The sequence below is a fragment of the Kryptolebias marmoratus genome, linkage group LG9 (assembly GCF_001649575.2).
Source record: "Kryptolebias marmoratus isolate JLee-2015 linkage group LG9, ASM164957v2, whole genome shotgun sequence".
NCBI classification, from domain to species: domain Eukaryota; kingdom Metazoa; phylum Chordata; class Actinopteri; order Cyprinodontiformes; family Rivulidae; genus Kryptolebias; species Kryptolebias marmoratus.
The window spans coordinates 24,241,844-24,269,621 of NC_051438.1; the positions used below are offsets into that span (position 1 = coordinate 24,241,844).

The following is a 27,778-nucleotide window of genomic DNA, read 5'->3' on the forward strand; positions in this document are numbered from 1 at the left end:
CCCTAACTGTGTTTGTGTATGAGTTGTTTCCATGCCTCTCACCTGAAACCCTCTTTACAGACACAAGTATAGCCATTGACAGCATCCACACACTCTGCCCCGTGTTGACATTTATTCTCTAAACAGTCATTATAGTCCTGCTCACAGTGTTGGCCCACATAGCCTGGTAAACACTCGCACCTAAACAGACAGGGAAATACGGACTAGATTACAGTACAGCCTTTTTGATTATACATTTTCAAAAGTGGTGATATGTTCGGTCCTAATGTATACTATGTTTGTGAAGTGACATGCATTTTCTTCTAAAATCTGTCTTAGCAAGAAAATACATTTAAACAAATTATCAATGTGTATAGGGAGAAAATTGGTTAGAATTGAACACATCAAGTTATGAATCATTAGTTGCAACAGACTATAAACAAAATGGACTTCTCTACCTTGATGTATCTACAGAAAGCAGTGTTTAGCAATGACAACCTTGACTGTGGCGTAAAAAAGTCAGGTTTGAACTTTTTGACCTTGCTGCTCTAATCATTTTCTCTGTGATATGACCTCCAATCCTTTTGGGAGCCAACCTCACCTGTAACTGCGGCCAACATGGACACACTTTGAGTCATGCTGACATGGGTCAAAACCACCAAGACAAGGGTCAACCACCTCATCACACAGGTCACCTGGAGACAAAGAAAAAAAATATTCATGTCACTGGTAGCAATAAATGTCTGCATGCAAGGCACAATCGACAGGTGAATCTTTTCTGCCGTACAGACTTGTCATCACATAGAATTAAAAGTTTTGTCCAAAACTGTCAGAAACACTTCTGGACATTAGGATTTCAAAAAAGAGGAGAGCATAAACAAATAAGATTAAAACAGATGGAGGGAGAGTCAAATGTCAGTGGAAAAACCCAGTTTATGGTTGGAAAGTTTCTTGACGTGATCATTCTTAAGGTTTGGGTTGTTTTGCAACTAAAATAGTTAAACTACACACAAGATATTCGTCTCATAATTGAGAAGACAGTCTGGCATTTGTTTATTTTTATATATATATATCTTGTAGAAACTTAAGTCAGGTAAGTTAATTAAATTTAATGTCTTGTGACATTAAATATCTGTGGTGAAAATATGACACAACAGTCCTGGATGCAGAGTTTGGACAAATCAGAGTAAACGGTTAAGGACTGTCCTCCTGATGTGACACTTGATGATTATGCTGTGGTTCACTGAGATCAGTGGTGATTCTAAGCCAATGAATTCAGAGTTTGTGCGTGTGTGTGTAAAGCAGCTGCATGTGGGAAGGTGCTGGCAGAGTGCGATGAGTCTCAATGCCAACAAAGTTAATGACATGGTGTGTGCTGGTGAGAGTGTTTGTGTATATTGACTGAGATCCAGTGTCAGAGGGGATTTGGTGTATGTTTGTGTGTATCAGAGGACACTGGCACAAAAAAAAACTTGACTTTGCAGTCAGCAGTTTAGGTTCTGCTTGTTGGACTTTTCCAAGTTTGGTCTATTTCTTTCTCTTGCTGCCTCTGGCCTTTAACAGCCTTTTCTTTGCCCTTTCCTTTGCTCTGTCTTGTTTCCTTTTTCCTCCCAGCACACACTTCCCCTTGCAATTTTACAGTTATCCCCTCTTTTCTCTCTTTCCTCTTCTCTGGTGTGTGATTGCTCTTTAATGCTCCTGAAGGAACAGTTACAGGTCACTGTGGAGGGGCTATCTATTGCTAACTTACTATCCATTGAAGTGGACTTTGTATGTGTATGTGAAGACAGTTGTAGACTTTTATAGCGAAGGGCTGATGATTTTAAGAATTTTTAAAGTGTAGAAACAGATGAAAAATGAGTGTGGGTGTGCTAACCTGTATAGTTTGGTGGACAGATGCAGGTGTAGTTGTTGACTCCATCAACACATGTGGAGTTGTTCTCACAGTCATTGTCTTCACAGTCATCTGGGTTTATCTCGCAACGTTGACCCTCAAAACCAGGCAGACACACACAGCTGCACACAGACACAAAGGACACAGAATTTGCCTTGTTACATTGCTATCATGACAGATTTAAGGATACACTCCCAGAGCACACACTAAAATAAAATTGGTCAGCCAGATAAGTCAGTCACTTTACAACACTTCAACTCAGACTGTCCTAAAATAGATAAAGTTAGATAAATAAAAAAAGCTGTATTTTAGTGGTACTTACACACAACTAGATTTTGAGGACATAGTGGTCAAACAAAGACACAATTTCATGGCTCCTTTTATGGCAGAAATTAAATGACAAACTCACAGTTCAAGGTTTAAACTATCCCTGCAGCATATTATATTATCTAAAATTAGATACTTAAATTTAAAGAGAATGAACCCCCAGTTTAAAAAAAACAGTCTCTTTAGTTATTCTCTTTTGGCTAAAGTCAAGAATGTTCAAGTTTTTACAATACTTTATAACAAAACACCCACCATCAACTGAAGAAAAAAATAATAACTGGACACCACCCACTTGGACCTCTCAAAGGTAATTATCAAAAGCCTCCCATCTTCTATATCTCACCCACACCCTCCATTTTTCTGATCGCCCTTGTTATCTTTTCACTTTCCAGTCTTTGGAGCTCAGTTAGGTTTAATTCCAATGATGGATCACAAACAGATATAAACTGCACTTGAGTGTAGTTCTCTCCCATCAAAACACACACAAACAAACAAACACAGAAACTCATTTGACCACAGTTGCATGTATCATAATAACAAGTCAAGTTAGTCAAGTTTTTTTTAGATGTGTAATTGTTTACTGTGTGGTCACTTTGCACATGAGTAAAGTTAAAATACAAGTAAGTTATAAAGATGCTGAGACAACTGACCATCTATGACTCAGAAACACACACCCTTCATATTGAAGCAATATTTTTGTCCTATATTGAACCCACAAATCTTATTCTACTTTTTTATTTGTTTTCACTCCTTTGGTTTGTCATACCTTTCACATTAGACTTTGCCACTATATGGCAGCAAAGTACTTTATTTGTTTTTCCTCAGGCCAACACTTATATCACAAATTTTGTTTTCTATCAACACACTGGTTCCCCACTCTGTCTCTAACAATTTGAAGTGTTTTAAAACTAATTTCAACTTTTTATATATAATGGAGTAAATTGGTAAAGCAGGTGAATTGTTAGAGCAGTTAAAAGCCGGTGGAAGTCAAATACTCAGATACTGAAGTTTTCCTCTGTGCTCATCTTTTAATTATATAATCGATAAATGTTTCAGTTGCCACTTTTCTGTGCAACCTGAACAAAGCAGAGGGCACATGCAATCAAAGACAAATACTTAAACTCAGAGATGTAGAAAACAGAGCCCAAAAACAACAAATGAACAACCATGACATAACCACCTTTCAGCTATAGAAAACAAACTATTAGGCACTTTTTATGCATATTTTTCTTGTATCTAGGTAGCAAATTGAAGGCAATTTCACAATATTTTTACTGTCACAACTAAACAAAAAGGTAAAAAAAAGTTATGAGGTAGAACATAATATACATATTTTTTATGCTGATCCACAAAGGTGGGACCCTTTCATTTCATTCAATGGAAATGATGTTTACTCAGTGCAACAAAATACTTAACATTCATCTTCATCTCACTAAAACTCTATTCAGCAGCTGGAAAAGACTCCATATACTAGCAACAGTGAAAGAAAAGACAGTGGAAATCACACAGGCAAAGTTATGTTATGTGATCTCGTTTTTTTTTTTTCCTTTTTAGGTAACAAATGAGAAGAACAAATTCAGGACTGACAAGCTTAAAGATCAAAGTTCCACCAGTCAAATAATTGTCTTGACATTTCAATTATACAGTTTGAAAAATTGGCCTCAGCTATAAATCAGAGTGATTTGACTGAATCAGTCTGAAATGAGCACAGTCTATGTAAAAATGTCATAGGAGCCTGTTTTGATCTTCTACTAATTCACAGCTGATTGGTCTATGACTGTCTCACAGGGCACAAGTATTCACCTGTGTTGGTTTTACTATTAATACAAGACCAGCAAAGGGTAAAGAGACCTCTAATGGCATTGCCATGCCACAAAGTTAAAGGCCAGATGGAAATCAAAGCTTTTCAAAGGGCGCAGGTCTTGTTAAAAGGGTAGAAGGGGATACAAAATCTGGTAAAGAGATACTTATGACAATTGTTTCAATTACAGTTGCTGTTTGTCAGAAACCTCAGACAAAAGTGGGATTGTCTAAAAAAACTTTTATTACCCAGAAAGGGAGAATCATGAATGCCCTGCAACACACACACACGTATATAGGCTAACTAAATAAACAAGAAGACTGAATTAATTGAATTTTATTCTTTTTTATATAAGAACTCTGACTAGTAAGGCTTTCTCCTTGGATTTTTAAAGATTTAAAGAATAAAAAAATGGGTGTCTGATGTGGTTTGGTTCAGCTTAATTGCGAAAGAGCTGCTTATTTAAAATGTACCATATTAAAAAGTCTTACTGCATAACATCTGTTTTCAGTTCATACCATTTCTAAATAGCTGTTGACCATTTTGATTACTTTTAGAGGTTTGCGCCCATCTAGATTTCACCTCTTTGCACTTCTTTGTAGAAAATTTAAACTTGAGACTCTTATTTTAGTTTTATAGCCAAAACAGAGATTATATATCAGGTTATTGATGGGTACAACAGATTCTTTTTATTTTATTCAGCCAGAAATTACATTAAATGAAGCATGCATCTTGCCTAAAACACTTCAGAATGTATCTAGTCAGAGGTAAGAGGGAAAAAAAGTTTAAAATCCTGGATGAGCAGGTGAAAGCTGGATAAGAAAGTGAATGAGTCTCCACTCCCATAACAACTGCCACTGAGAGGCTCATGACCCCCAGTGAATCTGGTGGAGCTACCCTGCAGCCAGAAGTCAAACTCTGTGATTGTGTTGGGCACTTCCCAGGTGAGAATGAGTGAAACTGTTTGAATCTAAAGCAGACACATTCCTGGAAAGAAGCTAAGGTTTGTCACATTGAAGATAGATGAATAGTGAGATTATGTGTATCTGATTATTGCATTCAGGTATTAAATGACAAATTTGATCCAACCCAATGCAAAAATTAATTATCAACAATTTTGTAATAATAGTTTATTTAGTATAAAACGCTGCACTGAGAAAAAGCTGTAAAAACTTCCCATACTTATTATGGTGTCCTAAATTCTAAATTTAAAATCATTCTTCACATTTTTGTATGGCAGATGCAGTCTTTAATATGTAGGCACACAGCTCTAAATTAATGTAGTGCCTACCTTCATGCAATATTGTGAGCTCTTGCATGATCTGTTAATGCTAAGGTTTTAACCCTCCCGTGGCCTACAAGGGCTTCTCTGATTCTCTTTGTGTGTGTCTCTCTCTCTTTTGAGGGCTTCAGGAGGGTTAAACACAGATCTCATGCAATGAGTAGCACTTGGAGTATATTTTGTGAATGACTCTCTGCTACTACTTCACAAAATTTTAGCCTAATTACTGTACAACTGGCTAAGTTATAGCCAATTTCTGGAAATAGTTAAGGAATGATTGAAAGCACAAGAATCTAATGAGCAACCTGAATGAGTTTGTCTTTTTTTTTTTCCTTGAAAATGTCAGCCCTGCTTTTGTTTAAATTTGTACTCCACACACACACACATGCAGAAAAACACATCATAAGGTCAAAGTAAGTTGTTATCCTGGGTAATGCATTGTTCAGTGAAGCAAGGCTGTCCACTCTAATCACACTGTCTATATTTTGGGGGCTGAGTAAAGTTAATTTTCTCTTTAGATGGAACACAGGGTGAAGTTCCTAAAAGATCTTAGAATAACAGAGAAATACAGCAGAGAAGAAAGAGCAATTGGATTTGCCCCACAAGCTAAACAGTTTCCTAAAGGACTTAAAGTTTTTTCTTGGCTTTAAATCTCTTTGCCATTTACATATAATAATCTATATAAGCTCAATAACCTTCTCATTGATTCTTTTGAATAAAAAAAAAAGATTTGCAAGTGAGAAATTAACATATTTTCTGGCAAAGTTACACACACACAAAAGCAAAGTTTTCTCAATTACTAAAAGTCAACTATACTGTACCTAAAGTGGTCTTCATGGCCAGGTTGGACGTGGCAGGTTCCTCCATTATAGCAAGGCAGGCTGATGCAGGCGTTGATGGGTATTTCACAGTCTTGACCCTGAATGACACAAGTAGACAAGTGAAAGTGAAGAAGTTAATAACTGATATGATTATTATCTTCTAATACTAACAATATGATCTACAACTGCTTTAAAATAACATAATTTAGGTCTTTTCACTTGGAGCTCTCTACTCTCCATTTACAGACCAGTGAACATATGATCTTGGTAAACTTTTTGAGGAGTTGATTTGTTTGTATGTGAAGAAAGCTTTTTAAAGTACTAAACACACCCATTTAAATATATACACAGATTTTTTATGGGTTATGGCTACAAATAATGAGGCACATAAACAAGTGTTGTAAAAGTCTAATCAAATAAATTACCCAAAAAACATCTTTTCCAAATTGCTTTGTATTTACTGACAATTAACTTTATAGATTGTGAACTTTTAACAAAACATGCAGCCTGCAAAAGTTCAGCAAGAAGAGTCAGTCTACAAGTATTTTGACATTCTTGGATAAAAAATAGTCAATTATTATTTAACAAATCAAAGCTTGTAGAATTGAATCCAGAAATGTAGACAAACACAAGGAGATTAGAAGATTTAATAAATAAAAAGCTGTCCTGGAAGCAAACAACAACAGTAACAAGGCCAGGATGAACAACCTGACAGGGCATAAAGCTCCCATTGGCAGACTGTAGATGGACTGGGAGTAGAAGCTTAAAAAGGCTGGGGCAGGTTAGAGAAGTGGCAACAGGTGAGACTAATAATGACAGGGAACAGGTGTAGGTGGGTGGGCAGCCTTGAGGGACCGACTGAGAACAAAGGCTGATGGAATTAAAGAACAATAACTGAACACAAGAAAACATCAAAGTGAACAAAATGATCAACAGAGACAAACTCAAAACAGTAAACACAAAATCTGCCACAAAACAACCAAAGAACACAGATTGTGACTCAATATATATATATTTTTTTCATTCTTACTGATTTTTGGATAAAACATTTTAAACAAATCTTTAAAAATGAGTAGCAGAACAAATGCTCATGCTTAAAAATAGTTGCATACAATATAAAACCTAATTCAGCGTCTTTAATTCATTTTCCAACCAAACACCTGCTGCATGGAGGCATTTCTTAGCTTCCACTAAAGATTGCATCATGTATGTTAGAACTATGTACACAGACTCACATATAAATCTTCTCTGTCAACGCCATTTTGCTATGGTTTCAAGTTCCAATCATCAGTCCTCAGACCCCCACTTCTTTTGAGGAAAAGCCAAAAACATTCCTTGTTGCTTTTTTGTATCCATTCATTTTGAAAGATTTCTTCTCTCTTTCTTTTCTTTTTCATTGTAGCACTTTTTCTTCACTATTTCATTCTATCAAATGGTCTTCGTCACCACTCTTTTCCTTCAGCTTACTTTCTCACATTGCTTTTTCTATTCCATTCTTTGTTTTTCATTTAACTTTTAGCTCACTTTATCTACCCTCTGTCTCCAGTCATTAAATTTCCCTCACTACTTTCTAAATTTCGTCACTCTTTCCAGCTCAATTTGTTGTTTGATGCTTCTTATCAGATTCCTCTAACACATTTTAATTAATGTCCCAGTAGACACAATCACTGAAAGAAAAACACACACCAGCAGTCCTCGTTTCCCAGTCTGTGACCTTGGCAAGTGATTGTTTAAAAGCAACCCCAACAATTTGTTCTCCTATAAAAAAACGCTTTTAAGGTGTGTGTTCTCATGAGATTACAGCAGTATCTTTAAAAATACTTACACATAATCGCATGCAGAGATTCCTACAGAGCCTTGAACTCAGTGATCTTTTTACAAATATGAAAGAAACTGGTGTGTAGTCTGACTTGTACACATTTATTGCTGTGCAAAAGTCTAAGGCATTTTAGAAGGCAAGATGCAGATGGAACATAATGTTTTGTTAAAAAAAAGATGAATTAAATTATTCTTTTGTCTTTTCTTACGACTTATTTTTATCTGCAGCTGTGTTCTGTCTCACCTTGAACCCATATAGACAGGTGCAGTGATAGGACCCAGCAGAATCGGAGACACAGGTACCATTGTTCTGGCAAGGTGCTGACAAGCAGGGGGCGCACTTGGACATGAGGCTGATAGCCACTGGGCCTGGATATGATGCCAGAAGAATGGTAAAAAGGAAGAAAAAAACAGGGGAGGTGAAGACCAGGCAGAAAGAGGGCAAAGGTAAACATATATATTTAATCATAATGTGCGAAAGCCCTCCTTAACTCCATTTAATGGAGTACAAAATGCCTTTATATTTGAAAAATTTAAGTGCTGAGGAGAACAATAAACGTGATTTATTTTGGAGAACAGGTCACTTAGATAAGAGGGAGAGCGAAAGAGAGGGGGTGATTCAATGTGATGTTAGTGTCTTCAAACAGAAAATTCTGTCTTGTATGACACTGTTTTATTTGAAAAAATAGTTCTGAATACATTTTTTGTTTTTGACATAAAAAAATCTCCTTCTATGGTTAAGAATTAAAACTTAAAAAAACATTGATGGGCAGAGTGTGGAAAATTGGAGACAAACTATTCGAATAGATTTGGAACTGTCCCAAATTAGTAACAGCTTTAGACAGAGTAAATACATTTTTATATAAAATCACTGTAAGTTGTATGGTACTTTATCTATATAATTTGAATTCAACTTATAAACATATACAAATAACAGGTAGACATACAATGAAAATATTTGTAAAACCCTCTAAAAAAAAGTTGCAATTACTAAAGGAAATGAGGTAGAGTGGAAACCCTGCAGAGGAGCAGTGAAGAGAGATATTAGAGGAGACCTTATAATTAAGAAACTGACACATTGTTTAAGACTGCAAGAAAGACAGATGGAGTACCAGTGGGAGGCATGGGTATTATTCAAGAACCAAAACAGTGACAAGGAGGACATGGAGACAACTGACTGAGTGAAAATGATGCGAGAATGTACACACCAAAGGCACTGTAACGCTCGAAAAAAAAAGACTTTTACTATTATTATTATTTCTCCTTGCGGGCCTGACTGTTAATGTGCCCATCTGCTGTTTTTGCATATGTAGTTAAAAGATCAATAAGAAATAATGCAAAAAATCCCTCTCCCAGTTATTTTGCCATCTGGTTTGATAGCTAGGGAGCACTAAAGAATGTTTTCTTAAGAAGTCTGCTGCTTCTGTGCTCTGATTTGTACTAGTGAAATACAACTGTGAGGAAAAGGATTTTTAATCTCATTGGACAGACATAAGATGTATTACTGAGCATGTTTAACTGAGAGTTTAAATGTTTTTCTGGCTTTTTGATAAACTTAAGTAACCCAAAGCTGCTGTGTCAAAATAACATGATTGGGTTTCAACACTTTCACCTTAAAAGACAGTTTGTTCAAATTTGTAATAAAAAGTATGAAAAGGCCAAATGCAAAATATTCCTGGTAACCCAGTGCCTTGCAATGTGAATAATCATGTAAATTTTGAACCTCATATAACCTTTCTCACAAAGAGCACTGAAACTAAACAGGTCTCAACACAAGTCAAAATATTGGCTTTCACAGATTCAAGACAAGAAATAACTCGTATAAGGATTTTTAAAAACACGTTATTTAAGCAGTAAAACAGGTCAGTTGGGAGATATTAGAAAACCCTATATGAGAAACAAAATACAAGGAAATTGTAAAAAAGTTTACCTTTACACTGAAATCTGTTGAGTGGTGTGGTGAGCAGGAGTCTGTCAGCCATGTCAGGTGGCCCAGCACAACGAGCAATGCCTAAAATAATTATTTATATGTTTTATTTCCCAGTTTGCCAAATGTAATGTAATTTTTTGTAAATGCCAACACTATATTTTGGTTACAGGGATTTTTAATACCATTTTGGTAACTTACCAGGCTCTTTAAAACCAGCCTTAACCCACTGAGAGAGCCAACGTAAGTCACAGTTACAGTACAGTGGGTTGGCACCAAGAGCTCTGTGCACAAATAGAAGAAACAAAATAATAGAGACCTACATTTTAGAGACACATACTGATATAGGAAGGAAAAGCAGTAACATAAGGCTGCACTTACAAGTGAGAAAGAGAAGTAAGGTGGTTAAATGCTCCTTCGGGAATGGTTGAAAGATCATTACCATGGAGAGTTCTGGAAAAGGGAAATGAAAAGATGTGCATAAATATTAATCACAGTAATAACCCAGTCCAAATGTATAAATGGGATGCTTTGACCCACTGTTAATGCTTACCTGTCATCAATTAATATTATTAACACACCTAGTGTTTCTAGCAATAAACTTTTTGCAAAACGAATGGATGTGAAACAGCTGTTTTAACATAACTAGTTAGACTGTTTGTTAACTTGACAAAGGCTGTCACTTACTTGTACTAATTGGTACATATCTTATCATAGCTACTAATATAGAAGCCAATAACTGTTTTATATTTAGACCAAAAACTTAAAGCTGCACTTGAAACTTACAAAAATATTAAAAGAAACCTTGTGCATTATATGGGCCATTTCAAAGCTAAATGAAAGAGAACTGCCTGCTGTCAAGTCACTGATTACAACACACATATGCTCAAATGTAACTGAGACTAGCTTCATGGTAAACTATTTAATTTTTTTTTTTTTTTTTTTCGTGGTTTCTGGCCGTTGACACCCAAGCACCCCTTTCTATAATGAAAAATAAATAAAACATTTATGAAGGAATACCAAACATAATAAAATGCTTTTTTTCTTTGTGGGTCATAAATAGCTTTTTTTTCAGTCTCTGAATGGAAGATAAATTGTCTCGTTTTTGTGTGTAGGTGTGTGTATCACAGGACCTGAAAGTTGACATATATATTGGTGTGTGATTTTTTTTTTTTTTAATGTGGCAATTGGATTTCCTTCATGTGTTCAGAATTTGGACGCATACTTTTAATTTAAGTTTCAACTTTTGTCTCTAAAGACCTTTCTCAGTGTGTCTATTGTCTTTCCAGTTGAGGTCCCAGAAACTGCAGATTCTGTATGTGTCTGTTGTGTCTATCCATTTGAGTGTGCTGCCTTCTGGATATAAGTTCACATTCCATTAGAGCGAAGGGATGTGGCAAGGGACAGCTATCAAACCAAGAGTATTGGAAAACAGAGTCTCGTGCATGTGTATGTGTGTGCACATAATTCAGTGTGTGCATTGAGGTCAGCTTTTGCCAGTGTGCATACAAGTGTCACAGTAAAAAGATTTGTGTTTGTGTGCTTGTGTAGGTTCCTAATGTCTTTTAAGTGTTTCAGTGCATCTCTGTGTGTGTTTGTGCATCTGTATATGGTGGTCGAGCAGACCCTGCACAACACTGGCCCAGAGGGGGTTGTGGGTAATGAGGAAGTGACAGTGATGACTGCCTGGCAACCAGTTGCTATGTGGGGGCAGAGAGGGAAGAGTCCCCACGGCAACATCAACTAAAATGAAAGGAAGGAAGAAAGAAAGAATAAAAAAAGTCTGCAAGGTGAAAACTTCATAGGAGATACAGTCAATAAACAGAGAAAGGTCAAAAACAAAGCTGTCATCTCAGAGAGTGAGACACACACTTGTTCTGCTCTGTAACAACAATAGATGGCAAAGCTTTATTGTGGGCTCTTTCTATTACAAAACAAAACAAAAAATATCCAGGGGTGTTTTACCAGACTGCACTGGAAGGACTGCTATATTAAATGTCTTTGTTTGTCAATGGAGATTTTTCATCAGCTTCATTACATTGGTTGTATAATGAAGCCTTACATCTTTGTTATACCCACATTATACATTGATTGTATTGGACTACCTACTATTAGAAGTATTCAAAAATTCCCACTAGCTCACATTCAATTATGGTGCAATATTAGTTTGCATGTTTTCAAATAGCTGAATATTAGAAATAATGTGGATCTGTAGCTTCTATGCAGCTTCAGCTATTTACCACTAATAGCTTTATTATAGCCAAGTATCAAACTTTAAAGCAAAACATTAAATTTGCTTATTACACAAGTCACAAAAGATGTTAGATGGTAAGCAAGGATGTTCAGGAATGCTTGTGTACCAATTCAGCATTAGTATCTAATTAATCATGCTAACTACGCTATGCTATCTACCTCACATTAAACTAAACTGCCGACATCCTGCAAATGCATTCCTGCTCAAAAGATCTGCTGGCAAACAAAGTGAATAATTTTATGAACTAAGTAGAGCTCATATTGTGGCTAAAAACCCACTAAAATACTGTATATCTAAAACTTTGACACCATCACTGACGTTAGCTCAGTAGATTAACATGGTAACCATCAACATCTGCAGAGACCCATTTAGGCCATATGGTTTCACAAATGTTTGCCAGAGCAACATTAAATTTAAGGCTAAAGCATTAATACCAGCAAAGGAATGTTCCTCTTCCCTATTTATCATCTTAAAGAAATCTGGTGCATTAAGAGTACTTCTCAACTATGAGTAAGAGTTGTCCCGTATCTATTGTTTTGCCTACTGTAATCAAATAAATTAATTGTGGTAAGTGTTGGTTTCTTAAGGTCCAACTCAGGCCATTTTTTTTGTAGTTAATCTGGGCTCCAGTAAATACCTTCAAAGGTTATGTTTTTAGGGTAATGTGTTTTTTTTTTCCTTCTCCTTAGAATAAAAAAATATAAACTGATTTGTTTTAATCATCTTTCATATTTGCCTGGGTGTTTTTTTTTTTTGTTTGTTTTGTTTTTATTTTTTATTTTTGCAGTGTGACAAACTCGAATCCCATATTTATCACAGCTTAAAGCAGACTTAAAAAAATATATTTCTTGTCCTACATATGGGACATGTAAAAATCAATAAACTCTGTGACTTCTGTTTTCATTGATAAATGGAGGTGCAAATCTGTATTTTCTTCTTGTCTTGTTTCCCCACATGCATTATTTGTGTATATTCAGGTTTGTGTGTATGTAGCTGTTTGCAATGTGTGGGGGTGGTCAGACAGAAATATTCACATGCACACTCTGTGTGTGCACACGCATGCAGGTTTTTTAGACAGAGGGTGGACAACCAAATGGATGGCCGAGAGAAACAGAGGCTGAAAGTCGATTCATCAAACACAACCCTGGGTGGAGGGAGAGAAAAGGAGGAGACGATGGATGGACAGAGACACACAGCATGACAGAGAGATGCCAGAGCATGTAGATAGAGAGAACGTATTCAAGAAATGAGAAACTGTCAGTTTTATCTCCTTAAACAGCCTGAAACAACTAATGATTTGGCCACTGTGACTGGGTCCTAACATGCCACCTGGCCTGAATTCAGGGAAGCGATTAAACTTTGATTTAGCTCAGTAATATAACCAGCAATGGAGGTTTTGAATATTGAATCCACTGCAGCACTTGTGAATGAAGCGTGCTACTCACAGCAGACGAAGTGACTTGAGCCCATCAAAGGCATGGACCGGGATGCAGCGAATCTGGTTGTAGCTCAAGATGCTAGAAGAAAAACAAACAAACACAAAGGTGATGGGGGACATAAAAATATTCAAATAGATTTAGTGTTCAACCTGTATGTTTTGTTGGAAACATTAGAAAAAAAAATAGGCATATTCAAAGTGAGAAAGAAAAAGAATTGAAAACTATGAAACATTGTGACCCTAAAGCAAATTTGTTGTATGTGCAAATGTACTTGGCAATAAGAAATTCTGATTCTGATTGCAAAAGATACAAGAACTAAGACCCTTTTTGTTTTTCAGATTCAAGTGGCATAGAAGGTTGAAAAATGAACCTAACAGCCAAAAAATCAATAGTGTGCATGGAAAATGTGATATGGAAAGTCAAACACATTCTTCTTTACCACAACCTTCAGTTCTTAAAATGTGTTTTTAGGCAAGACACAGAAAGTGTGATGCTATCTGTGGACGGACAGTAATCTGTGGTTGCACTGTTCAGCACTCAACGGTTCATTGGTGCAACCATATGAAATATAAAACAAGGCGTTACTGGAAAAGAACAAATATTCTCTGTCCACTTTGCCTAGACATGCAAATTCCATGATTTTATTCTATGTAGTATGCCATTTAAGCCTAAAGCTCAAAGAAAAACAGACAATCTTAAAATAGTCCAAAATAAAATTCTCTTTTTCCTCTTGATCTAAGTGCCAGTAAAGTCAAAGAGAAAAAGAAGAAAACTCAGGAAGAGAGGTGCTAAAAAATGTGGGTTATTCTGATAAGTTGCACAGAAAAAAACGAAAAGAATTACAAAACACAATAAAAAAAAAGGATTATGAAAAGAGAAAAACAATATGTCAGATATGTGAGAAATATTACATAAAAGAAGGTGTAAAAAGAAGATAAAGGAGGAGCCAGAAATGAGAGAGGAGCAGTTGGGAAGAGTATGAAAAAAGAAAGATAAGAGTGATGTCAAAATTGAGGTAAAAAGTGTACAGAAGCATAAAGACAGACAGGAACATTTAAAAGAGATGAAATAAAGATGAGAGAAAATAATTACAGAATGGTAATAAAAAAGAAAATCAGAAGATGCAAACCTCAAATCAACACAGAGTATGAATGACATTGAGGTATGGATAAAAACTTGTTTTTACATGACATGTTTGTTGCCATAGAAACTCACAGTGTTGCAAGTTGAGTCATATTGCTGAAGGTATATGAAGCTAATGTGCTGATGCTGTTGTTGCTCAGGTCCCTGTGTAGATACAGGTGCAAAGTAAATGAACAGAAGTAAAGACAAACAGAACTTAGTGAATTTAACCATAGCAGTTGTATAAACTACGGTAGGATTCCTGTGGATTTTGTTCAAGGTTATGTTACATACACAAGTGACAGCTGCTTCAGGGCTGCCAGTTCCTTGGGCACAGATGTCAGCATATTGCCCTCTAGGTATCTGCAAGGAAAGCATGCATGGATAATTTAGCATGTGGCACATATACACAGATACAGCCATCGGGGCAAAATAATTCTGACTGTTACATATTGTAGATTGACAAATAATAGTATGAAACCTGAAAGATGGAAGAGACAAAATCCAGACAAGATGAAAATGTAAGGTGTTTAAATGTTGGTTTGGAAATTTAAACAAACTGACTTATTTTTTTTCAATTAAGATAAAAAATACACTTTATTCATGGATATTTTGTTCATGGATATGGCTTGATTCAGAACACAATGAGCTTTGGCAAAACTTTAACACAGCTATTTTTCTAAACTATAGCAGTGTTGCAAAAAATATGTATTTTATTCACTTAAATGAGCAAATTGGAGTTTAGTGGTTTATAAAGATTTAGAGATGGATTTACTATCTTGGGCAATTTAGCAACTTGTAATTTAAAATTTGTACAGTGTGGGAGAGTCCAGTTCTGGGGGTCGGAACAACACAAATTTGCGTAGAACCACAAACAGATTGACTAGTTAATTATCACAAGCTTGTAATCTACTAATGGCACACACAATGTTTTTTTTTTTTTTTTTTGTGGTTACAATATAGAAAAAGGTTTGAACCTGATCATCTATTCAGATCATCAAGGTGATCTCTCTGGTTCTGATAAAAATATGGTTTATCGGATCTTCTTTGATTAATAAACTTCCACATTCAAATTATTGTCATAAGACTTTACAATGCAATTTAACCTGGCACAAGGCCAGAAGAACTTGGGAATGGTTTTATGGTTCAGGATTAAACAGTACTAATAAACAAGACAGTCATAAAAGACGCATATAAAGCCTATTAACAATTATAAGACATTTGAAGTCCATCTTGTGACAATGGTTTCAAAACATGTGGCAGTGAGAAAAAAGAAATGAAATTAAGTAACATGTCATATCATGACTTGACTGTCATTTAGTAATAAAAATATGGAACAAAATAAAATAAATCAATTTTTATATATGCTAATATGGCCATATTGTTGAAAGTGTGCTTGGTTTACAACAAACATATTCTATAAGTTATGTTTACTTTTTGTGGCCACAGTTAAGTTAACTTGTTTCTCCTTTGTGACCATCAATTCTCTTTTGGTAAAAGGTAAATGATATTCAAAATAGTATATTTCATTACTGTATCTTTAAAAAAAATTACCAACGTCACCAGGCTGTTTCTACAGACTCCCAACAAAAGTTGCATTTTCTTTAGAACATATTACATTTTGTTTAAACAAAGATTAAAACAAGATATGTGTCAACTATGTATACAGCATTTACCTACTAATCATTGTGGGACTTTTCAGACACAAGACAAACATTTACACTCAACCTCACCCAGATGCACACATTTTTTATGATCTAATGGTCTCTCCTCTCTCCCTTAGGTCATAAGTAGGTTATGTGGACAGTATGATGGAGTGTCTTCTTCTGCCTGATCAATACCTAATCACTGCTATTGACCCTGTAGCACAGACCTATTTCACAGCTAAGAGAGTTTTCTGTTTGTGTTTATGTGAGTGCATGTGGCTGTGTGAGCGTTTCTGCAAGTGAATGCAATAATTCACTATTACTGGTAGAGATTTAGTTTTCAGTACTCTCTAAATTTCCTAATCTTGATTAACATTGTTTTAGCCTTGTTTTTATACTATATCAATTCCAACAATTACTATCATTATAGACATTTCCTTTATTGATCTATTTTCTAATTACACAGACTTCTGCAAGGTTACATTTAATTGCAAATTTGCAGCAATATAAAATTAAAGGTCTAGCATTCCTTGAAAGGATGCGTATCGCCCACCACCTTCCATGCCAGAATTTGGGACTAAGATCATACTATGTTGAGAAATAATGGAGTTGTTGCTGTTCGGGTCAAACCTTAAAAATTATATTATGCAAAAGGTCATGAAATATTATGATATGTAACCCAAAGTAATTAATTGTGAATGAGTCTCAGCCAAAATTTTAAACAAAGATCTTGTGCAATTTCTTAACACATCAACTTCCAGTGATTACGACAGGAATTTGTTGTCCAGTGGTTTATGAGATATTTTGGTAACAGACAGCCACATGTGCACACACACACATACACACAGACATGGGCAAAAACATTATCATCCATCTTCACCTTACGATATATTACTGGTCGTAATAAAACTGGTATTACTCTTAGCTTCTGGTGTTCTGATAGTTTAACAGGATGCAGTGGAGAGATTGAAATACACATATTTATCATTTGGATATTTAAATATCCAAATGAATAAACACAAAAGCACTTGAACTAACTGAACTATGAACGCAGCGAGTTCTGTGAGTGTGTTTTCAATAAATTATTTGCTAGTTCCTGAAACAGCAAAGGGAAACTGATACATCAGAGCTGAGATGCAGCAAAGAAATATCTGTTTTTGTACATGTTTGTCATGACTTTGTAGAGCTGCGCAATTGTGGCGTGTTGACAAATGTCCATTTTTGTGTGTTTGGATGCATATGTCTGCTCTTTTTGCTATTTGCTTGTTGTCAATGTGTATTCCGATGACGGAGTTTGTATGCGGGTGTGTGTTTCATTGTGTGAATGCCTGACTCACAGCTCTGTAGTGTCCTTGGGAATGCCTTTGGGTAGAGTGTGCAGCCCTCTGTTGCTGCATCGCACCACACCATCTGAGCACGTACAGACATCAGGACAACCAGATGCAGGAAGGCAACCATTATCCTCTGCACCTGGAAAGAAAGGAAAAACAGTTAGTCGAGAAGAAGACTAAAGCAAAGAAAAGGAAGAGGAGTGTAAAGACAGAAGGAAAGAAAAGGAAAACAGATAAAATATGTAAACTAAAGGAACAGATTAAAACATAAAGGGGACAAGAGAGAAGGGAGAAAATAAATGAAAAAGTAAATGGGCAGCGATAAAGCCAGAAATACTAATGTGGCACTTTGTCATTTTCATCATTTTCATTCAACTCAGCAGTTTTTAAGAGCACTTTATGATCCATGTCAAATGAACAGGGGCTGCTTAAAGCTGGTTCACTGATGTGCTTTAAAACCTAGATCAGGACCTACAAATAGGTCACACTGATTTTGAATAGATAATTGTAGAAAAAAATGTTAATTAGTCAAAAAAAAGGTAACTTAAGTAACTTAGGTAAAATGTAAGATGTCAAAGCAAAAACTGCAAAACCTCTAGAACAAATTTATGGGATCTTTTCATAATTTTTGCACGTGTATCCACAGATATTTGTTTATAAGAAATGTTTAACAGATGTTTAAAAATCTCACAGAAAAATAACAAAGGTTGCTGCACAGTTGAATTTTAGAATATGCAGCTACACTTCACACATATGCACAAACACCTTGTAGGAAAAAAAAATCCCAAAGTGATTGTAATCACACACAGATAAGAAGGACCAGAGTTGGGTGTTCTGTGTTGTTCTTGGCCTAACTCGCTCCCATTTTCCTTCATTGTTACACAATCTCACACACCGCTCTAATCTAGTGATGCAGTATGTAAGTAGTTGATCTGTGGTCCCAAATGTAAAACAAGCAGAGATAAAACCATGATGAAGGATAATGAGGAGTGGAAACTAAGCCAGTATTAATACAACTGTAACTTGAGTTTGTGTGGAATTTTGAGGGAAACAAGAAACACTTTATTTTGAGTTTGTCCTTGCATTCAATATGCTGTCATGTGACTTATATAGAGCTTTTCTAGTCTGATTGACCAACTCAGAACACTTTGCACTATAAGCCACATTCCATTTCAGTCGCTCACTCAAAAGAGACACGTGTACGGGAAAGTGAAGGTCTTCCTGGGGTTCAGTGTTTTGCCCAAATACAGTTCAGCATGTGTTCATGTAAGGAATCAAACCACTGAAATTCCAAAAGGCTGTCAACTGTTCTTCCTCCTGAACTGCAGCCAACGATGTGCACTAAATTATGTTGCAGATTTAGAGTTTGGTGCACGTTTGGTTTTTAACACTTCCTCTAACCTATGGCCATTTTTTTTCATTCAATTTGTAGTTTTATAATTGGCCTAATGTCTGAATATTGAATAAATGAGCACTTTTGGGTCTGTGAGTAGAGTCGTGTACTGTATGCATTTGTGAATGTGGGTCTAACCTGATATGTGTAGCCTGTGAGTCCTGTGGGAGGTGTAGCCCGAGGGTGACACACACTACAGTTGGCTAATTGAACTAACATCTAAATGTGAGCTAAATATCCTCCCACAAATTCAATTAACTTTACCTTTCCCCCGGCTGCATCTGGACACCTCAACAGCCATTTTACTCAACTAAAAATAGACTGGTCATGGGACCTCATGTGTGTGTATGGGTATGTGTGCGTGTGTGTGTGTCCCTTTGCTTTGTTCTTCGGAGAGACAGTTTGAGATTTACACTTTCAGAGTAAGAACATCAACTGAAGGTTATGTTGTAAAGATTATTTGTCTGAGTGTCAGTAGATATTTTTTAACTTTTGATGATGGACTTTGAACCAAAGAACAATTGATTTGATGCTGACAATTTAGATCTTTGATGCCAAAGTGTGCCATGAGAGAAGGTTTTAAAAAAATCTGATCTGCATTAATGATTACATGTATGTGAATTAAAGTCAGAAAGACATTTATGGTTTTAATTTAATTTGGGTAAGCAAAGGTCATACTTAGATATTTATTGCCATTGAAAAGACCGTAGGAGCTGGGATTCATAAGTTCAAGTGTGGTCTGTTTATAATTTGTGTTTTTGGAGCTGATTTGAGTCTAAAAAAAGAGTTGTGTACTTGTGGGTGTGTGAAATTCAAGAATGAATGTTAAGGTCTGATACCATCTTAGTGTTTGCTTACTTGAACCAACCCAGCTAACTACTTTCCAAACTCATTTTCAGTAAATGGTTGCAGCACAGCTGCAGGAAATTAGAAAAGTGCAATGAATTTAAAAAAAAATGTGGAGGTGAAGAAAACAGAACGAGACAAAGTGACTATGACTTAAAAGAAAAAATCTAAGAGGATGGGTGGATGGATAAATGGATGGATGGACAAATAATTTCCTCTGAATGGCCTTACTAAAAAAATGTAAGATTTAATTATTGAAATACAAAAAAAGAGATACAAGTACATATTAAAAAAGCATTTATCTCACCTGACTCATGTTCTTATTTGCTGAGGACACATGCTTTATTTATTCGCTCATACACGTCATTTGTTTAAAGCTTTTATTAAGGCTTTATGAGCAAATGGTATTTACAAACATCTTTATGCAGCCAAAGAGAACACTTATTGGCAGAGAGAAAAAAAGGCTCACCATCACACGTGAAGTCTGGGGTAGCCACATCCTGGATGGGGATCTCTTTCAGGAAGGCTGGCTTCTGGCAGCGAGGGTTCCCGCTCACCACCCGGGTCTTCTTCAGCCACTGACCCAACCAGGCCAAGTGACAGTCACACACATATGGGTTGGAGAGAAGGTTACTGTGGAAAAGGCGAGGGTTGACACAAAGAAGGAAGAGTGGTAAAGTAGGTTCAATAAAATGAGAAATTAAACATATGAACTACCTTCAAACATACATCACAGTCATTTTCAAATTCAAATTAATTCTGCTTGAAGAAACTATGTTCATAAAGTCTATCAAAAAATTACATTCCTTTCTTTTGAGGGAAAACCTCAAATTAAAGAGAAATTTCAAATTATTTGAATATTACTAACAATACAACAGGATCTGAGACTTAAAATGTATGATTTTGGAAGCCAGTAACAATAATAAATAATATATTTTTTTTGCATTTGCAACCGACAAAAGCTCTTTTCAGTCAATCATACACCTTTGAATAAATTTAGATGGAAGACAAAAAGAGGAAGAAGTAGGGGAAGACACGGAGGAAAGGTTATCAGATATTTTTATTCATTTTTGAAGTACAAAGAAGATTGTGAATGAAAAAGAATGAGAAACTATGAGGGACAGACAGAAAAGGTTATCTGCTCATTTTATTCATTTTTGATCACCTCTCAATGCATTTTGATGCTTTTTAAACATTCCTCATGCAACATTTATTGAGGCATATTTAAACTGAAAAGGTGGAACCAGGCATTAGCTGCACATACTAAATCGGCAGAAGTCCCTTAAACTTGAAATGGATAAATGATTAAGTTTTGAACATTTTAACTAAAGTTGAAACCATGTTATGTGAACTTTCTGACATTTTCTTCTCAGTTTATTGCAGTGTTAAAAATCAACACAGCTGAGACATATCCTTCAAATAAATAAGAGTGAACAAAAGAAAAAGAAAGGCTGTTATAATAGGTGGAATATTAAGTTCAGAAAACAATTAATTTTCCTTAATACAGTAAACTACTGAAATGTGATATCTAAAGAAACAATATGAAGTGAAGCACTTCTTAGCAAATGACTGCAGAAAGCCAAACAATTAATTTTAAAGATAATGTTGTATTTCACTGTAAAATTCAGAGATTTGTGCAGATAACACGACCTTTTGTTATGTTCACTGTCACACTTATTAATGTAAAGTTTCTGTGCACAACAAAAATAATAGTGTACTGCTTTAAATAGGAAAAAATATAATTTAGATTGTGAAGAAAAGAAAATAAAGGGCCTGATATAAGGTCTAAAAACAAAAACCTGTACATCTTTCTTTTATTCTAGAGAGAAGACAAATGTTTAAAAACTGTATTACAAGTAACTATACAGAGTCAGTGAAGAAATAAACCTAAAAAAGGAATTAATGGTTTCTACCTGAGTCTAGTGTAATAAAATGTAATTTCATTCCTTTTTTTGTTGCCCCACCGAGTAAACTCGACTTTCTGCAACAGTGCAGCCATCTATCATCCACCTCTATGTCCTCATTTTCCTTTTCTTTTCTTCCATCTCCTCTCCCAAAAGACTCAGGTAGAAACTTGAATCAAAGTTGACAGGTACACAGCAGGACAGAGAGCAAGAACAAAAGACAGAACAAGGGAAGAAAGCTTGGAGGAAAGTAAAGACAGTGTAAACAGGCGTATCCTGTCTCTACTTGGCTTTTTGTTCTAAGAAAAAATATTTAATATTCAACCTGTGATGTTTTACTGAGAAGATAAAATATATTATTTACAACCTTCACATCAGGGTGGTCAGAGGACAGGAAAAATAAAGACACACACACAAACATGCACTAATTCACTTTTGACCTCCGTCCAACTCTCCCTCCTTAAACCATAGTTTTATGTGGCAAGTTATTGCTTTTTATGACTTTACAAGTCTATTTCTTTCTGTATTTGAGTGCACAAACTGAAGATCAGTCAACATCCTCGTCCTAATAAAAGCATCCTGCTCCTTTTTAAAAACCAGCTCACATCCATGCCAAATGCACAAATATCAGTTGAACAATCATGAATCATCGTCCGATGATTCATGACTTTGTTGTAGCAGGTGTGTGCATTTTAGAGATGCATGACTAAACTTATTCATGTCCAAGTTTGGTCATGCGTGTGTGTGTGCAGATGTTGAAATATATGGCTTTGATAACAAATGTCCTGAGATCCAAACCAATCTACTCAATTATGATGGAGGGAATCTGATGATGATTGTGTCCAGAGAGCAACGTGCAAAAATATTAAGCTGAGAACAACTTGTGCCCGCATGATCTTTATAGAGGATAACTACTAAAATGAAAAGACATATGAGATGGGAGATGCAGTCAGATTTTAAAAATGGAGACAAAAAGGTTGTGATGTGGAGAGATGATAAAAATGGTAGGATGGACATACAAAAGGCATGAATTTAACAACGTACTGATGAAGTGATTCACAGAGAAATGACTTACATGGTGGACAAGGAGTGGAGGGTGGAGAAGGCTCCAAGGGCAATGCTGGCAATCCTGTTGTCATAGAGCGACAGCAGGCGAACTGAGCTCAAACCTGTGAATGTACTGTTGTCAATGCAGCTGATCTGGTTACTCCGCATCATGCTGAAAACATAAACAATATATATTTATTAACAAACAATATCACATTTTATTTTATTATTTCAAGAATGCTGTATATAATACTTTAATAATTTTAATTTTAGAAGACATTTTTTGACAGGGTATAACATTCACAAATGACTTAAATAGAGGTGTAAAATTAATGCAACATCCGATAACATGGTTAAAAGATAAAACTGAAAGAAGGAGTAAATCTAAACCAGTCTCCACTGAACAACCATGACAGACTTTATAATACATTAGCTTTTGACATGCAGTCATGTGGAGCCATAAGTGAGTTAGTTAGCATTAGCCATCTCTGGGACACACTAACTAAGTTAGTAAGGCTGTTACTGAAGCAGGGAGCCTCTTAACATAATACAGGGACAGCCATGATATCATTAGAGAATCATTAGACAGCACATATATACATGATAGCATTAGCTAGACTTTACTGAGAAAAAACACACACACGTTACTGTATGGCTTTGTACACTGTCATTTGACCTTTACATGGGTACTACCTTTTAGAGGGTATATTGTTGTACCCAAATTAGGGGAAACACAATATACTAAATTCAGATTTAGTCAGGACAAGAAACATTTCAAGGCTATGGTATGCCAAATGCAAACCTTAGTTATCATGTAAAGTTTGAATATCACATTTATAACAGAACTTTAAGGCCATCTGTAAGAAAAAGAAATGCTCAAACAGTAAGCAATATATCTGAATAAACTGCATTAGCATAATTATTAAGAATAATAAACACATTAAAATCGTATTATTCATGCAATGATCAAAATCATTTGTTCTTGATGCTTATGAAAGCCAGTGTTCCTGCATTTTATAATGCATTGTAAGGTATATAAGATAACACAAGTACACAGACAAACACACAAACTACTGTATATTTCGACTTACAGAGTTTTGAGGCCACTCAGGCCTTTGAACATGCGTCCCTGCAGTCCAGTTAGCTTGTTCCCTGTTAGCAACAGCTCCAAAACTCCACTCGCTCCATCAAATGCACCTTCACGAATGTCTCTCAACTTATTATTGCTCAGGTTGCTGCAGGAAGAACAAAATGTGACATTTTTTTATGTTAGGATTTATTTATCAATATTTTTGCACCATATTTAACATGTGCAAGTATTAAATAAAGTTGTTGCAAATTAAGTTGTTCTTATGAATTACTAAAGGATTGAGAAGACCACACACACAAACACAAATACAGTCCCTGATTGCTGCAATTAATCATGTTCCTTAAAATATTAAATGTAAACATGTAAACCCCTGATTCTTTCATTGTAATATCCGTTTTTGTATTTTTTACAAGACATTCTTTGATAAAAAAGCAAGCCATCTTTATTACTCACAAAGCGCACAACAATTGTGCACACATAAAAGTAAATGAGACAAATGGTCACAAATGGCTGAAAATGATTTCAATCTCCCTCCCTTGCTCACAATGAGAAAAATATAAAGGAAAATAGAGAGCTTGGCCAAAGAAACAATATTTTCAGATGATAGCCATCGCAGCTGTTGTAGCGTTCATTCACAGATAGTTTTGTTTTTCCTCTTATCTGCCTTATGGAAGATGGGGAGAAGAGTGAAAAAAAATCATCCATGACAGTAAAAAAAATGATTGCAAACAAACATATGGTAAAATGTATCAAAGCAGAAATAAAGTGAAATGTGATGTAAGGATGGGAGATGAAGAGAGGAAAATGAAAATGAGTGCAAGCCAATCTATATTGTCAGTGACACTGCGAGATGGTTAGCAATTTCCTCTCCAATAAATCAACCTCTCATCTCTTCTATGTCTTTTTCTATCTTATTCTGACACCCCCCCACACACACACACACACAAAGTACAAGTGCACACAAACCTAGAGTATGCTGATAAGGACTGACTGTAAATCTGAATTGAAGGTCCATCTTCTATTTCAGTTAGAATTTGTCTTATCCATACTTCTCAGATTTCTTTCCCTTTTCTCGATCTTTGTCTCCCTTTAAACCTTCTTCCTCCAATAGGTCAATCATGTCTCTCAGATGTTTTTTCAACTCTCTCTGCATGTGTGTTTATCACTTTCCTTTTCTCTTTATAAGTTTTCATTTTGCACGTCCCTCATTGTTAATTTTGCCTTCAGTTTTAATCATTTTAAACTTTTCCTTCTATTTATCAAACCCTGTCATCATCAATTTATTCCTGTCATGTAATTGCATCATTCCCTTTATTTGCTTAGGAAACAGTAAGACAGTTTCTTTCCAAAGTATCTTTCTTAATCATTCATACTGTTAGACTGATGTGATGTGAGCAGTTTTCAAGAAAAACAAAACGACCAACAGTTCCAGGCTTAATGATTAAAAAAAATATATAGATGAAAACCTGTGTTTTTCAAATATAGACATACATCTTCTTCAAGTTAGGAAGCTTCTTAAAAGTCCCTGTAGCCTCCAGGATGGTAATTTCATTGTCATTTAACCGCCTGTAGAGACATAAAAAAAGGGAGAGGGCAAGTTAGGGATTTATTTAAAAAAACATTTTTGCACTAAAACACAGAGAAAGAGGCAGCAAGTCAGGAGAGGACCAATGCAGCACAAGATAACAGAAAGCAGAAGAAATAAAAATTTCCAGGAAGAGGAGGAGGAGGAGAAAAGCAATGAATCTTTTCTATGTAGTCATCAATATCCACATTGCTCTAAGCCAAAAGAAAAGAGTTGAAAAGATAGGAAGCCAGACATCTGCTTTATTGGGGTAATTTGTACTAAAAAGGTGCTGCTAAAAGGATGCATTCTGTGTATGTGTATGTGTGAAAGCTGTAAAGTGGAGAAACTATACAGGATAGAAAGTGAAAGTTCAGCTCAGGGGGACACTTTCTAATGAGATACGAGGTGTTAAAAGTGAGATCAACCTGGATAAAGCAGAAGTGAGGTAACATATTGCAAAGCCTGAAGTAGCTTGGTGATTGTGTGCAAATGATACTACTTTTACTGCTGGGGTTACTTTGCATATTTTAGCTCTGGAAAGTATAAATCTGAATTCTTTACTGTTGATTCTGCAGGCCCTGGTATCAACTGAAAAAAGACCAACACAATTAATTGACTGTAAATTATTCTCTTTAGAAGACTGATAACATAATAAAAAAGCTCTAAGGGCTTAAGTCAATATTTCTTATTTTGGTCAGCTGAAAGAGTCACTAAGAAAGACAGACAGATGAGAAGCAGGGAGTAAAATATATATAAGCCTTCAGCTGAACCACAAACTCCTCTGATTTCCCTTGATAAGGTGGGTTACGAGGGGCAGGGCGATGGCTTGTGTATGTGTGCGTGCATGGGTGTGTGTGTGTGGATGTGTAAGTGTGTGTGAACGTGTTTGTAGCCTTAAGAAACCTACTGGTTGATTGTGTTCTTAGCGAATCAGGAAGTAAAAAAAGAGATGGTGTGTTCTGTTGAGCACAGAATTAAAATTTGATGTGTCCTCTAACCAAGTATAGAGGACAAAGTGTACATTCCTACCATAAAGCACATTGGAAATGGAAAGCGACAAAAAAAAAATGATTAGAGAACCTAAAGGTTTTCAGAAAAAAGTATCACACATATGAGACAAATTAAGTGTGAACTAATAGCCTGTGGAATACTGGCAATATTAATTATCCCTAAAGAGCTAGTTCATTTTTCTGCAGAAAGCATGTATGTAGAGTACTCATAATCAGTCAGTGTTGTACCTGCAGCAGACATGAGTTAGTGTGTTCCCATTTTGGAGAATCAGACAGAAATTCTCATAAATGAGAGAAGCTGGTGTTATTCAGAGGGTGGCCATAATGTGCTTGCATGTAGTATATGAAGCCTAAAGCTGCTGGAATATTTCCAGACATGGTGCTGGCTCAAGAGAGGCTTTGAGGGAAAAAGAAAAGACTTCTATGTGATGTTTTAGCAGGAAATGCACTTACAACAAACATACATATGTAGAAAGTGTGTACATATAACAAAGTACTAGCTGACTTACAGGTCAGTGGTGTGCTCAGGGATATGTGGAGGTATTCGAGTCAGTTTAAGATTGGAGCAGTCAACCACTGTGCCTTCACAGCGACATTTCTCTGGACATACCAGATCCTGAAAACACTCGCCACTAAGGCGGCTGCGGTAGTCCTCCTGACCTGCAAGAGTAAAGTGGCAGTGAAATATATGATCAATCCGACAGAAAACAACAGATTTGGGAAGGCAATGAAAAAAACAGAGGAGAAAAAGAGCTACTAAAATATTACAATATTTTTAATTAAACAACAAAACTCTCTGTAAGCCATCAAAAGTCCATTGCTAGCATTTCTGCCATTTCTTTCTTGTTAGGTTTAGGTTGTTTTTTTTTTTACTTTTTTTTCTAAACTGAGATGTCAAATATAACATAACGTGTAGCCAAACACGCACAAATGAGCTACATCAAACTGTTTTTCCATCTGTTTGAAGAAACAGGTTGCACTAGTCCCTGCAGCATAATATTGTAGCCTGCACGATTGCTGCAAGGAGAGGCAATTCTGTATGGCTACCTCGTTAAACTAAATTAACAGACAGACATCCAGGTGGTTTTATAAAATTATCTTACAGATAAATGTGGTTCAATCCCGGATGTTTTTGTTTAACAGGGTGCGCCAGAGACCACCTCTGTTATTTAGATGTAATGCGAGCAGATATCATTTATGATTGCTTCTGACTGTAGTGAAGACCTGGTTTACATCATGCAGCACTTGTGTTTGAGCTCCACATAATGAACTCTCTTTAT

At 35.8% G+C, this 27,778-nt stretch overlaps 1 protein-coding gene across 2 annotated transcripts in view; it reads right to left on the reverse strand.

The window, feature by feature from the left end:
• Positions 1 to 27,778, reverse strand: part of slit3 (slit homolog 3 (Drosophila)) — a 222,331-nt gene that overhangs the window by 16,808 nt on the left and 177,745 nt on the right. For both annotated transcript variants that reach the window (XM_017417474.3, XM_017417476.3), the window contains 17 exons: positions 27,008 to 27,158; positions 25,413 to 25,487; positions 23,923 to 24,066; positions 22,860 to 23,003; positions 20,350 to 20,513; positions 17,648 to 17,780; positions 14,959 to 15,027; positions 14,758 to 14,829; positions 13,549 to 13,620; positions 10,231 to 10,302; positions 10,051 to 10,133; positions 9,853 to 9,933; positions 8,167 to 8,291; positions 6,105 to 6,202; positions 1,856 to 1,995; positions 581 to 674; positions 43 to 180 (listed from right to left, as the gene is read on the reverse strand). In XM_017417474.3, the coding sequence (XP_017272963.1) occupies positions 43 to 180; positions 581 to 674; positions 1,856 to 1,995; positions 6,105 to 6,202; positions 8,167 to 8,291; positions 9,853 to 9,933; positions 10,051 to 10,133; positions 10,231 to 10,302; positions 13,549 to 13,620; positions 14,758 to 14,829; positions 14,959 to 15,027; positions 17,648 to 17,780; positions 20,350 to 20,513; positions 22,860 to 23,003; positions 23,923 to 24,066; positions 25,413 to 25,487; positions 27,008 to 27,158 (1,855 nt within the window). The remainder of the gene's footprint in view (positions 1 to 42; positions 181 to 580; positions 675 to 1,855; positions 1,996 to 6,104; positions 6,203 to 8,166; positions 8,292 to 9,852; positions 9,934 to 10,050; positions 10,134 to 10,230; positions 10,303 to 13,548; positions 13,621 to 14,757; positions 14,830 to 14,958; positions 15,028 to 17,647; positions 17,781 to 20,349; positions 20,514 to 22,859; positions 23,004 to 23,922; positions 24,067 to 25,412; positions 25,488 to 27,007; positions 27,159 to 27,778) is intronic.